The 15,347-nt window shown below is 35.0% G+C and overlaps 1 protein-coding gene across 1 annotated transcript; it reads left to right on the top strand.

The window, feature by feature from the left end:
• The first annotated feature begins 3,511 nt into the window (after positions 1 to 3,511).
• On the top strand, positions 3,512 to 4,195 carry LOC147496256 (uncharacterized). The gene has a single exon (XM_086562522.1). The coding sequence runs from the start codon at positions 3,512 to 3,514 to the stop codon at positions 4,193 to 4,195; it is 684 nt and encodes a 227-aa protein (XP_086418648.1).
• The last annotated feature ends 11,152 nt before the right edge of the window (positions 4,196 to 15,347 follow it).

Genomic DNA, 15,347 nt, shown 5'->3' with positions numbered 1-15,347 from the left:
TGGTTTGTTTTCTATATAATACACTCCGCACACATATGAAATTAACAAATTTAGATTCAAATAAATCACATCATATGCTAATCTTTCAATAAACTTTTTCTCTAAAGATTTATACATTCTTCATGCCACAACTAAGAAGACATGATAGTCCTTTAGCTACGTTCAACTCTAACTTTAAGATACATAATAATAAAGTCCTCATTTGATAATCAAACAAGTATGGTATATATGGATATCCTATACTTATTTAACCAAAGAATGCATATTACCCCTTAATATTTATTCAACCTTACATGTTTGGTCTACCTGTGGGTAACTCAAAACAATCAAATAAACAAACAACAATTATTGTCACTATTATAACATTCAAGAACATAGTTGGTTCACTGTGGTGAATACCAAACTATACCTAAAGTGAATGTTTTAAGTCAATATTCATGGACAAAGTTGGAATTACTGTGGTGAACACCAACTTATACGTAATATGAATATTCGACACCTTAGGTTTCGACAAGTAAAACTTTATAGTATATGAATTGGGACTTTAATAAACAAAATAATGCTCACTACATTAAAACTTTGATTATTAACACAAATAACTATAATTTAGATTAAAATCTAATGATGTACATAATAGTGTCATTGCAATACCACCTATGGGTGAGTACTACAACACATGAGGTGTTCACTTCATAATATTATGATGATGAACGTACATTATAATTATGAAACCACCTATGGGCATGTATCACAACATACAAAGAGTTCACTTACATTTAGGGCTAAGTCATTAAGTATGTCAATATTAAATAGGTCTACTGCCTAGGGGTAGTCAATTCCATATCTAACTCTTTAGTACACATTATCACCCTAAATTAATTAGAATTGTAACATTAATGATATTTACAACTTCTCAATGTTAGATCACTATGGTGACTAGCTACCAAATGATCAATTTTATATCAATTATTTTAACTTTATTATAATTCAAATGGATCCTTAATCATCATAAATAACATTATACAATGTCACTAACAATAATATGATGAAGTATTCACAATATCTTACTATTGGGCCACTATGGCAGCTACCAATACAGCCTAATTTGTGAGTACAAAATCGTTAAATGACATTGATTAACATACATAAGCATAGTGAAAACTAAACATGCACCGGAATAACGTGTGTACTTTCATAATGTACATGATCAAAAGTTCACTATGCAATAAGCTTTATAGTAGAAATTAATAGACATCAATAATATTAATAAACCAAAAGAAATATTCATCCTCTCATATTGCATACTTTGAACGTAATAAAACAAATAATGCACGCAAGTTTATAAGTCAAACCCCAACTTAGCAAAATATAAAGATTATATAAAAATTTAAATTTAAGCCCAACAAACTTAGCCCATCCCATTAGAAAGTTAGAACTTTAGAAATAATGAACAGAGAGAAACTCTCGGCCTCTCGGGTAACTCAGAAGTTAGAAGTCAAAACTTCTAAAGTCTAAACTCTCGGCCTTTCGGGTGACAGCACTGACGGGTAGTATCTCAGTCTTGGGAGTATTTCAGTATTTGCTTATTCTTTTCTTCGGTTCTTCACTTCTTCGACTCTTGCAAACTCTTATTATTCTCATAAGGTAAATTTTTTAGTTCAATTATTCTCAATTTATTAACTTATTATGATACTTGTTTAGTTGTTAAAATATTTGTGCATTAGACATTAGTTTAGTTAAGACCAATTTATTAAAATTGTTTATATGAATTTGTTTATTTGTCTAGGGATTTAGTGACACCAATATAACTATTTGTTTGAATTGGATTTTGTTTTATGCATTAGAAATTTTAGATTGTGTGGATGATGTAATAACACCTAATGATAATTATTTTCTCTATCTATTGTATATTGATAATTATTTAATATCTTAGGTTACAATGTCACATCATCAAGCGCCCAAAAAACCATTAACTCTTTTATCATTCTATAAGCGAAAAGATGATAAACTGGAAAGTGGCGAAACTTCAACATCTATTCTTCATAATTCAAAACTTGATGGGGATGAGCAACGTCCTACCAAAGTTCAAGTTGTTGAAATTGAAAGAGTTGAACCTTCTTCTTGAGTCTAAAGAGTCGGAGTTGAACAATCTTCCGAAGCTCAAGAAGTTACACCTATGGAAGTTGATGTCACTTCTATATTTGAACGTGATCCGGGTAAATGTATTGCTATATATGAATACCTGCTTGTTAAGCGTGATGAAGTCAGAGTAGCTTATCTTATAATAGGACCTTGTCAACCGGCTCATGAGAATGAAAAAGATTATCCATTGACTATGTTTGGAAAGCAAGGACGTCGGTTTAACGCTAATTGATACAAACTATTTCCTTGGCTAGAGTACTCACTCCACAAGAATAGAGCATATTGTTTATATTGTTTTCTCTTTGAAACCAATCCTCTAAAGCATCTGGTGTTTACCATTGATGGGTTTCAAAATTGGAGAAAGTTAATAGTGGGAAACAATGTCTTTTTTTGAAACATGAAGGTGGTCTTTGTTCTCCACATAAGTCGGCAACATTATATTATGAGAATCTAATGAATCCTTCTCGACATATAGATAGTGTTATCAATAGATTTTCTAATGAAGCAATTATAAATAATCGAATCCTACTTCGAAATGTTGTTCAATGTATTCAGATACTTGCACTACAAGGGTTTCCTTTTAGAGGCCATAATGAGTCAAAGAAATCAAAGAATTGTGGAAGCTTCCTTGCAATGTTTAAGTTTTCAAAATTGTTGAACAAGAAAGTTGCTGAAATAGTAGGTAATTGTTCGGGAAATGCCATGTATACTTCACATGGTATTCAAAAGGCACTTTTGCATATATTTGCCGAAAATGTGAGAAAGAAAATACATGAGGATGTTGGTGATGCAAAGTTTTGTATCCTTGTGGATGAAGCACAAGATAATTCACGGAGAGAGCAAATGACAATTATTATAAGATTTGTTAATCGTGATGGTTTTGTTAGGGAGAGGTTTTTTGCTATTATTGGTATTGAAGACACTTGTGCATTAACTTTGAAAAAATAGATTTCCAAAGTTCTTGCTAGTAAGAATTTGCTTATTGGAAATATGAGAGGCCAAGATTATGATAGTGCTAGTAATATGCGTGGTCAATGGAATGGATTACAAGCACTATTTCTTAAGGAGTGTCCTAATGCATATTATGTGCATTATTTTGCGCATCAAATACAACTTGTATTAGTTGCAGCTTTTAAAAATGTTTTTTGATGTTTGGTTATTCTTTTCAAAGTTGGCATCCATTGTTAATCTCCATGTTCCGCCTAAGAGGAAGAAAGAGTTAGAGAAAGCTCGAAAGGTGGAAATTGAAAACTTGTTAGCAATTGGTGAGCTTAATAGTGGATGAGGTGCTAATCAAGTTTGTAGATTGCAACGAGCTGAAGAAACTCGATGGAGTTCTCACTATGAATCCATTTGTAGCTTGATGGAGATGTATGATGCAATTTGTACGGTTCTTGAACTCATCAAGAAGAATGGGTCTAGTAACACCATGCGTGGGGAAGCTAAAGGTTCTTATGTTGCTATGAGAGACTTTGAATTTGTCTTTATGTTTCATTTATTGCATAAGATTATGGGAATCACAAATGTACTATGTAAAGCCTTACAAGTGAAGTCTCAAGACATTCTAAATGCCATAGGTTTAGTCTCAAGTACGAAGGAGCTTCTTCAAGAGTTTAGAGAAACAAGTTGGGATAGTTTCCTTAGGGATGTGATTTCTTTTTGCAAGAAGCATGACATTGATATTCCTAATATGAGCTCTCGCCATATGATGGGTACACGTCGTTCTTGCCAGCAGAATTATTGTATTACAGTTGAGCACCACTACCACGTTGATATATTTAATGTTGTAATAGATTACCAGTTGGTAGAGTTGAAGAGTAGATTATCTGAGGAGGTAATGGAGCTTCTTTCTCTTAGTTCGGCTTTGGACTCGAAAGATGCTTTTAAGCACTTTCATATTGATGATATTTGCAAGCTCACCGAGAAATATTATTATGAAGACTTCACGAAGCATGAGATATTTATTTTGAGAAGTCAACTACAACATTATAAGCTTGATGTGACTCGTCATCCTTGTTTTCAGAAATTGTCTACCATTTCTGAGTTATGTTGAACTTTAGTTGGAACAAGAAAGTCAACTATTTATTATTTGATTGATAGATTAATTCGGCTTGTCTTGACTCTTCCCATCTCCACAGCGACTGCTGAACGAGCTTTTTCAGCTATGAAACTTGTCAAAACACGACTCCGTAACAAGATGGATGACGAGTTTCTTGCGAATTGCATAGTGATATACATCAAAAGGGAGTTTGCTAACGAAGTTGATATAGAGTTAATAATAGATGAATTTGATAAGAAACCTCACAAGTCACGATTTCATTAGTGTCATATTTTAACTTTTAGATGTCTTTTGTTATACTTGTCGATCAAGATCTATTGTGAGTATGTGTCTATGTGAAGACATTTGTTTTTGTTCATTTTGAATAGTATAATGAAGATGATTACTTTTTGGTATGATGTGTTGTCGGAAATAAGAAAGCGAAGATGATGCCTTTATAGTTTTTGGTGGGACATTGTTATAATTTTTTTTATTTTTTTATTTTTTTATTTTTTTTTATTTTTTTTTAAGTTTAACTTAAGTACAACCCCAGCTTAACATTCTTGGATCCGCCCCTATACGTAGGGCTCGAAAAAAACTTTGTAATGGTTATTCATACGTCAAAACGGAGTTCAAATGAGTGTTGCGTGTCCAAAAGAAGGTTAATGGGCCTAAAAACAAATTGGGCCTACATAAATGACCACTTTAATAGGCCAAAATCAGGACCAGTCCTTATGGGTCAAATTAGACCAGCAAGTCATAAAGGGTCGGATCCTTACCCGAGTAGTCCAAGGGCTAAAGGAGAGGCCTTAAAATGAAATGGGTACATGAAATGTTACATTAGTGGATCTGTCGTTATGGGTTAGATCTATCCTGGGCATTATGGATCGAATTGGACCCGGTCCAACTAGTTAGAACCTAGTCATGTTGGTCTAGAAAATTAGGTTCATGGGGTGGTCTTTGAGAAAGAAATAAGCCCCAAAAGGAAAAGTTATGTGGGCTGGAATAAAACAAGAGTTTAAGCCCAAAAGAAATTGAGTTATTAAAGTCTAAGGATCGTAATCTCTACACTATATGATAGCCGGATCTTTATGAGAAAAATTTCTCAACCGAACTGTGTATTTGTAATCTCTCTATTTTATGATTTTAGAACCACCTCCCTTAATTATTCTAATCAGCTCCCTCCTTTTTAAACAATTTACCAAAAACTCTTTCACTTTATTGAAATTAGAATTAGCTTTATATTATTTAAAATAATTTAGAAAACCTCATTCACGTCACTCAAATTATATTCAACCCCTCCTAATGTTTTTATATTATTTTTTAGATTATAACTAGAATTCAAAAAATCATACTATCAGAGAGATGTTAGAGCGACAGGTTTAAAGATTTGAAAAAACACCGATGCGTAGCACGGTTTGCATACTCGTATAATAATAAAGGAAGATAAAAAGGTTCATGATCACAGCTCAAAGGTCTCCAACAACTCAATCGTGACTCACCGATAGTGACTCTAACAAGCAATGTAGGAAAATAAAAAAGATTTTGATAGAACGGAACTCTCAAAATACAAGTTATATCTTGGTTGATTTGAATTCACTATCATGTATCTTTAAATTAATTATGGATAGTCATTGGTCAAAAAGGTTATCCTTTAATATGTGTATTGCACAGGACATCATCAAACAGGCACAAGCTCTCAATGGAAGTATGGAAGGAAGATAGATGGCATCAAAGTTGAAACGGTTACAGAGATACATCAGAATTCGTTTGTTGGGATATTTGCATGTGCACATCGTACGGCCCAGCTAGATCCCTTAGATAGCTGGAGTGCTGGACTAGTGAGAGATGATGTCACATCATCTTCATCTCATCAGAACTCAGAAGCGTACGAACAAACCTAATACCGAAACTCAACTTAAACAATCAGAAAATAGTCAAATACCAATTGTGATCAATAAAAGAGTTTGGTAACTCACACCCACTCTGGAATATTCAGTACGTTAGGCCGGCCTATAATCATCCTTAATATGTGATCAAAACTTTAAGATCACATCAATACCGGCGGCCGAAATAGTGCCAATCCCCGCACCAATCACCACCAAAACGCAATATACACCCCCTTAGATAGCAATTAAACTATCACCATAATCGCCGGAATCAGGCTTAACAAAACAGGATGACAGGTTCTAAACATAATCGGTTATCGTATGGTAAAAGCTTGAATTATAATCTTTTTCAAAAGAGATAGTTATGATCATTAAACACGATGAAAACTTTAACAACAAAGTCTGGAAAAGCTTGAATTATAATCTTTTTCAAAAGAGATAGTTATGATCATTAAACACGATGAAAACTTTAACAATCTGGGTTCTTTAATTGATTAAAAAATAGGAGTCCTATATTGGGCAGCCACCAAATTTGATTGGGCAGCCTCCAATCCAAGCCCAACTAGAAGACCAATAGCCATAGCCCAATACACCCCCACACTTCAACAAAAACAGAGAAACCCGGCTACAACCAGTTTTGATTTCATCTTCTTCTCCACCAAAACTTCATCTTCCTCTCCAAGCTCAAGACAAAGCTCTCGGGTGATTGAGTTAATAAGAAAGAGATGGTGAGGAAAAAGATTTCTATTGAGAGAATTGAGGACAAGCCTAGAAGACAAGTGACATTCTGTAAAAGAAGACAAGGGCTATTCAAGAAAGCAAGTACTCTCTGTTCACTATATAAGACTGACATTGCAATGTTGGTGTTTTCATCTTCGAGTAATCTCTATTCTTATAGTAACACTTCGGTTGACGACGTTCAAAAACGATACCACGACTCTTCTTCATCAAACACTTCACAAAATTCTTTAGTAGTTTTTGATGATTTGCGTGGTGTAAATAATGAACAAGAGGTGGGTAAGAATTTAGACAATGGGTTTTGGTGGGAGAGAATATCAATGTCTCGAAATTTGATTCTTTGGATGAGTTGAACAAATTGGAGAAGAGTCTAATGGATGTAAAACAAAGTATTTTGTGTCGTTTGGAGAAACTATCATCGTCGAGTTTTGCGGAACAAGATAATACTACGGTTTGGAATATGGGAAGTGAAAAAAAATCATGTTGGGCTACTGATTCAAGTACAAGTAATGTTGATAATTTTGGTGTGGGTGATTCTTCAAAACAATGACTATCGGATGAAGAGATCTGTAACTTTTTTTGTTATTTATTTAGTTGCAGAGACTATTTTGTATTATTTTGTTGTGTCTGTTTAAACGACATAGTGACTATAATACTGTGATTTGATGAGATTGGAGTGAAATTGGATTTTATTTGGGCACGCACCTTACGTTACAAACTTAACTGATTTTTTGGTGGAATTGAAGCGTAATGGAAAAAATTCAAGTGTTGGAGGAAACCAAAACAATTTTTGTTTGAAAAAACCCCAAACGACCCAGTGAAGTCGTTTTCAAGGTGCCCCAAACGACTAAGTGAGATCGTTTTGTATATGGCCCAAACGACCCAGTGAGGTCGTTTGAATGTCTTTGTTTTGTTTTTTTTTTTTTAAATATTCTTTGTACATTAGTTGTATGAGTTAATACAAGATTTTGAGTTATTTGAATTGTGCATTGAAGGATCATTTTGAATGATGTAATTGAAAATTGGAATTTGTGTTTAGTATTTAATTGAAATTTGATGTATAGTTTGTGTTTGGTGTTTATGTATAAGAAAAGTGAAATTTGTGTTTGGAATTGATCGTTTAATCAGGAATATGAAAGTGACTAAAAAACAAAATAAATTTCTTGATTTTTTTAGTCTAAACGACCAGCCATGTCGCCCCAGAGAGTCCTCAAACGACCTCGCCATGTCGTCTTGGAGACTGCCCAACCGACCCATTCATATCGTCTAACTAAAAACCCGAGAGCTTTGTCTCAAACGACACGCGCAGGCCACTTGCGTCTACACTCAAACGGCCTCTCCATGTCGTTAGGTGGCGGGGTAGTTTGAGTGTACACTCAAACTATATGGCAGGATCGTTTGAGTGTACATTTAAACTACGTGGTGGGGTACACTCAAACTACATGGCGAGATCGTTTGAGTGTACACTCAAACGGCCCGGTGGTTTCAACATGGAGAGACCGGTTCGACCGTTGCTTGGGCTTGGGCTTGGGCTGAAAACATGTTTTTTTAGGCGATGGCAAATTTGTAATATTTCTATATTTTTGGGGGAGTGCCCACTGGAATTTGAAGAGTTCCCGATGAAACTACCAAAAATAATCATGTGCAAGAGAAACAACAATAGGTACCCAACGTACTCTGCCATATTAAGGTAAGGTAAGCAAAATAAAACCTTAACTAATAAAACCTTAACTAATAATAAGCGATGACAACTGTAAAAGATTTAACTGATTATCGGAAGAAAAAAAAAAAAAAAAAAAAAAACAGCAAAAGATTTAACTCAATTCACATAAAAAAAGATTTTTAATCAAAAAAGTTCAAACTTTACGTACTATGCCATATTAAGATTAAGGTTAGCAAAATAAAACCGTGCCTATTTTAATACCTTAACTAATAATAAGCGATGGCAACAGTAAAAGATTTAACTCAATTCACATAAAGAATATTTTTAATCGAAAAAATTCAAATTTTATACGGGAGACACATACGATTCACAACAAGGCTCCGATACCAACTGTAAACCTATTCTTAAACTTAAACTAAAGATCTTGAATCGCATTAACTCACCAACATCATAATAATTATAAATCAATAATTAAACGTAAACATACATACCTTAATCTATAGCTATAGTGAATGAAACGCGTAGAACGGCGAAGGAGAACTTGTTTCTCACCCTAAGCCTTTTCTCTAACCCTAATGTGTTTTTTTAACTTAATACACAACTATGAGGCATTTGTATTTATAGAGAAAAGGGGGGAGAGGACAATTTCCTTAATTGGCCAATTATTCTAATTTCCCATAAAAATTAGGCTATAATTGGAAACAATTTCTAATTGCCAAAATATTAATATGGATTTGGATACTTCATGCATCATATAAGCCCCATATTTTGTAAACCATTAATTATACATGAGGGACATCTTTAGGGATTCAATAAAATCCAACATTTTCCACCACGCTCCAGTTATCACCGCAAACTCTCTTTGGAGATTTGATATCTAGATTCAGACCTGAAAAAGTTCATGGATTCCGTAAATCATAATCATAAGGATAATAATACGATTGTTGTAAGCATGTTCAAATTCAAAACCTCTGCAGCTCATTGGACAAGCATGCTCCCAAAATTTATTTTAATGAACTACTAAACTTTAACACAATTCCTATTAGTAGTAATATAGTTAATTCGTAACCTTGTAAAGTCTCAAGCTTATGCAAATAATGTGGAGAGCCTCTACAGGAAACACTGCTATGCTTTGAAATTTCGTCCAGTGATGGCATTGGTCTGCTAATAATCCTAGACAGTTGATTTCGCTAGAAAGAGCTGGTCTTGCGACAATCAGAGAATTGTACAGTGAAGATTCCTTTTCCCATTCCATACTTTCCAATAATTTTTCTTCCAAAAAATTTAAATGGCACCTCAACTCTCTCGGAAGAGATTCTTCATGTCTAATAAAGCTCTCTGTGACCTTGATCAAATCGAGTGATGTGATGCCAGTTTGCTATAGGACCGTGGGAAACAGCAAGGTAACCGTCTTGTTTGTTGCTAAAACTAGATCCACTGAGCAAGCAAGCATGCAGCGATGAAATCTTTCATTGGCTAATAACTGTTGGAAATTTGAATGAAATTGTGTCTTTATGGGTTTGAACCCATGACCTTATGTCTCTACTACTCTCTAATGTGGGGGGCTTTAGTCCCACATTGGTTACTAAACTTAAGTCTCTTAAGTTTATATTGTTTTGTGTCCTTATTATGGAGGGATAGTGTAGAGAGATATAAGGAGATGCTCGTGCACACACAAAGCCGCCTTGGTTTGGGGGCTCTTTGGAGGTGGGAGCTCCAAAAAATCTTAGTGCGTGTGTGCCCACACACGTTGCGCACAGGGGAGGGGTGCAAATCCACCCAATTGGGCTTCGCGTGGGTGCGAGTACTGGGCTTGTTTTTGCAGAAAAATCTCTTTTGGTCTTTCCAAAAACTATTTCTAGAAAATCAGAAAAATCTTTCCTTAACTATTGGTTGAATCGAGTCAATCCAAATCAAGTTTTTCTTGCACTTACGTTACTGGAGTGGAGTGATTCTTGCCTTCAGTCGCGAGTGTAGATTCTATAAGAAAAAGGTTTTTCTGTTCTATCAAGCACACTTAAAAAAAGATTCTCGAAATGGTTTTCCTCTTAAAAGATGTATGGAATTCTGAGAGTTTCTATTGAGTTTGTCATTTTCTGGTGACTTGCTCTTCCACTGTTATATCCTGGGAGGCATGCGCTTGAGGCTGGCAGCAACCATACCGGCAGTGTTTTTCGTCTTAAAGAAATTGTGTCGAGCACAATCCTCAGTGATAAGTTTCTAATTGCATTCTTCTTTTTGTTTTGAATACTAGATACATACAATCACTCCATTCCAGGAACGCAAGTGTGAGAAAAACGTGATTTGGATTGACTCGATTCAACCAGCAGTTAAGGAAAGATTTTTCTGATTTTCTGGAAACAGTTTTGGAAAGACCAAAAGAGATTTTTCTGCAAAAATGACATACTTGACTCTCTTTCTCTTGAATTATATGATGTTTATGCTGTGTGTACGACTGCTACAGAGTTGTGGAATTTACTTGATAAAAAGTATGCTACTGAAGATGCAGGTTCGAAAAAGTTTCTTGTAGGAAAGTTTCTAGAATTCAAGATAGAAGATGGGAAATCTGTTATTTCTCAAGTGGAAGATCTGCAAATCATTATTCATGAGATTCTACAAGAAGGCTATAAAATCTGTAAAGGTTTCCAGGTTGCTTCCATCATTGAGAAACTCCCTTCTTCGTAGAAGGAGTACAAAAACAGTCTTAAACATAAGAAAAAAAGAGATGACCTTATGATAAGAGCCCAAAAATATAGTTTAAACTCTTTAATAATATTTTTATTTAGCCAATTATGTTATTAATAATATAGGTTTATCACTAATTACGTGTTTTTTTAGTATTTCAGGCTTCGGAGTTGAATAAATATAAATTCGTTACTAATTAGGCGCTAAAAGGAGCTAAAGTGATTGCTATGAAAGTTCTATGAAGAAAGCCCAAGTTTCATGGAGAAATAACCCTTAAAAAGCCCAAGTCAAAGCTGTTAAGTGAAAGTCAAACCAGATTCAAAAGCTGAAGAAAAGTCAACAGAACTTCAAGAGGTCATATCAAAATGACTGGCTCAGAAAGATCTTTCCAATGGTCTGGGCCTTGACTCGATCAGAGCAGTATAAGTTGGTGAAAACGCATGCTATAGTAACACGACCAGAATTGGAAGTCTTGGATTTAACCAATTGGGTTATGGACTTGATTTATGGGTCTATAACCTAGCCTAAAAGCCCATGCACGAAATTGTAACCTAACTCTCTCCTATATAAAGAGGGTTAAGGCTAAAACAAAGTTGGCTACTCCCCCATTAGTTTAATTAGTGTAATTAGGGTTATCTCTCTCTCCTTTTTAGTTTAATTTAGATTTAGTTTATAGCCTCCATTAAACCTTTCAATAAAAAACTTTAGTTATCATATCCAATTCTCCTCTTACTTCAAGTTCTTTTATTATGCTTTCCCTTTATTGTTTAAGTAATTTCAATCCAATGAATCAAGGCTAAAACTCCCATTAGAGGGAGTTTTAATGAAGCCTGTGTGAGGATTGTTTATGATTTTGTTGGTTATTTGTGTTTATGCGTTTAAAGTTTGAAGCTTTTATATTTTTAGAGATAGAAATTGTTAGTTTTGAACTAGAGTTTAGTAATTCTATACAAGAGATTGATAGAAGTACTATTCTGTCATGCTAATTAATTATTAACTAGAGAAAGTAATAGTTGATTAGGGATCTTACAAAGTAGGAATCTTTATTTCATTATATTATAGAATTTGATAGAGATGATGACTTATTAATACATGAACTAAATAAATTATGAATAAACTTGCATATGTGGATTTATTACTTCCTCAATATTATTCTTTTCCATCAAAACCTTATTTATATTAGTTTAGTTTATTTAGTTTACGTTTTAATTAATAACATAATCATAATTAGTTTATTATCGATATAATTATTACTCTCACCACTTTCCTCTTGATTTAATTAGTTGAATCCTATTGAGTCTTGGTAGTTTAAGAGTGGAACGAATCCATACTCTTATCTATATTGCTTCATTATTATTTAAGAGAGTAAGGAACTAGAATTGATAACATAAAAATGGTAATATTACGTGTTAGTGTTGTTAACATTAATATTAGTGTTTAACTGTTTTTATGTATATCAAATGGTGCCGCTTCTATCTTAAACTCATTCATGACAAGAATTCAATTGGTTGAATCCAAGGGGCAATCCCCCATTCTCAACCCACCCACCCTTTTAATTTTATTTTCTTATTTCTTCAATTTTCGGTACTGTTCACTGTTTTAGGCACGGGAGAGCCCGCCCTCCATTTTGCCTTGTTCCAAGCGCGCTCGAACTCCCTTGTGTCTGCGGATTCACTGTGAAGAACACTACAGTAAAGGTATTTTTAAATTTCAAAAAATTCTGACATTTTTCAGGCATAATCCTTAAGGTGTAACTGATTTACTGAAATATTTTCAGATTTTTCCAAGTTATTTTACTTAGAAAACTAATACCATTTTTACAGTGCTGCATTTTAGTTTTCAAACTGTAACTTCTTGAAAAACAGATTAGTAGGGTTACTTATACTGTTCTAAAAATTCTAAAAGTTTTACAAGAGTATTTATCATAAGTCAGGAGTTTGCAGTAAAAATTTGACGAGTTTTTTTATTTATTTTGACCACCTAACTAATGGATTGTTTCCAGTGTGTTTCTGTGGTTTTGCAACACTTAATTTCTGGAACAACAGTCGATAAGGAGGGCTTGTAGAACTCCAATTTCTCTAAACGTTTTACAAGAACATGTAGGATCTGTCAGAAGTCTCCAGTAAACGTTTGGCAATTTTTGGCTCTGTTTTGATTGGTTAACCATTCGGTTGTTTGTATTGTGTCTGAAAACTGTTTCACAAACTTTGAAGGGTAGTAGAAGGAATTTCATAGCTCCGATTGATCTTAAAATTTTCAGGCTTCTTGATAGACGTCTTATAAAACTACTGTAAAACTTTCATATTTTTTGGAGCAGAGTAAACTTACTGGACATTGCCAAAGGCAAGAGCACGACTTGCGCCCATGTCAGGCAAATTCTGAGTGCCCCCCGCGCTCAACTCATTGGACATCGCCTCAGGTACGAGCGTGACCTGCACCCTTCACAGGCAAATTTTGAGCGCCCCCGGCACTCAACTCACTAGAAATCGCCTCAAGCATGAGCGCGACCTGTGCCCTTCACAGGAAATTTCTGAGCGCACCCCGCGCCCTCTTCTGAATAGCCCGATCTTCACAGGTTAGTACAAACTTCCATTTCTTCAAGTTATTCAGTGTGTATAACTTGTTAAAATACACTAAGCTCGCATATACAAGACGCTATTCATAAGCGTAGAAAGGAGGCATTCAGGTACTCCTTCTTACACTCCTCGTCTCTTCTGTCAAAGGAGTTTCAATTCTAGTATAATCAGGCTTGTTTTTTGTAGACGCAATATCATACACCTATCTAAAATTTCATACACTACACCTGCATCAATGACTAAAGAACCAGAGACACCTCTCTCTGATTTTTATAAAGCATTAAACGATGGCCCTAAGTCGTGCATCGTTCTTGCAGACCTAGTGGGGGATTTTCAAATTCCCCCGAATATATTTAACTTGTTACCGGTTTTCCATAGTTTAGCCCACGAGAAGCCTTATCAACACATGCGTAGGATAGAACAATTTCTCACTACATTCCATCATCCTAGCGTAAGTCCGGATCAAGTTAAACTTAGGGTGTTTCCATTCACCCTAGCTGACAAAGCGACGTCTTAGTTAACTGCCCAAACGCCAAACTCTATGGAGTCATGGGCTAATCTTGTTCAATTGTTCATGGAACAGTTTTATCCACCACTAAAGACCGATGAAATGCTTCAAAAGATTCATTTCTTCCACCAGAACCCTCATGGATCCTTTTCAGAGGCCTGAAACCGTTTCACTGATCTTCTCATAGAATGTCTGCATCATAACCTTGCAAAAGACACGCTTGTTCATGCTTTCTTCAAGGGGCTTTCACAATATCATAAAGAGGTTATAGATATCATGACTGGGGGTAGTTTTCTTAGTAAAAGAGCCTTGGAGGCTTATAAACTCTTAGACGATCAATCTAAGAGGAACAACAATTGGGGAGGTAATGACTCTTCCCGTTCCACTCCTTCTTCTGAGATTAAACCTGATGCCGAGCTTAAAACTCTTATCGATGTCCTCACTAAAAAGGTAGATGCCATCTCTGTTAAACAACAACCCACTCCTATCATGAACATTAAATCTACTCGTTGTAATGTCTGTTTTAGTCTTGAGCATTCCGACTTCTATTGTCCTCTTGTTTATGCACAACCACCACCACAGCCATCAAACTTCAACCAGTTAGCTTAACCTTAAGGACAAGGAAACTTAGGTGACCAGAATAGAGGTTTAGTGCCCATGACCCAGAACTATTAACATCAAGACATGAATGCTCAACAAGCCTTAATTCCAGTTCAACCATCTACAGAAGTAGTAGTGGTGCCTTGTTGGAAAAACAAAATCAAATTATGCAACAAAACTCCAACTTGATGAAAGATCAGCATGATCAAAACTCTAATATGATGAAACAAACGATGCAAATGATGCAGTCTTTGTGCCAAAAGGTTATTGACATGTCTCCTAACCAAAATAATAACCAAACAGGCGTGTTTCCAGGTCAAGCAGTGCCTAATCCTAAGTCAACAAACACCGCATTCAAAATAAAAAGTATTCAGTGTAATAGTAGTATAACCCCAGGGGACCTACAGGCAGTCACTACCCTTCGTTCAGGGAGAGTAGTTGATAACTAAGTGACTATGCCTAAAGATCACCTGCAAACTAAAAATGATACCATACCAAATACTATAAT

This window comes from Coptis chinensis, chromosome 5 (assembly GCF_015680905.1).
Source record: "Coptis chinensis isolate HL-2020 chromosome 5, ASM1568090v1, whole genome shotgun sequence".
Classification (NCBI taxonomy): domain Eukaryota; kingdom Viridiplantae; phylum Streptophyta; class Magnoliopsida; order Ranunculales; family Ranunculaceae; genus Coptis; species Coptis chinensis.
The sequence above is the reverse complement of the archived record's forward strand: the minus strand, read 5'-3'. Positions and strand labels throughout refer to the sequence as shown.

Excerpts from the sequence above, each read along its gene's own strand:
- LOC147496256 (XM_086562522.1), top strand. The coding sequence starts at position 3,512 with ATGTATGATGCAATTTGTACGGTTCTTGAACTCATCAAGAAGAATGGG.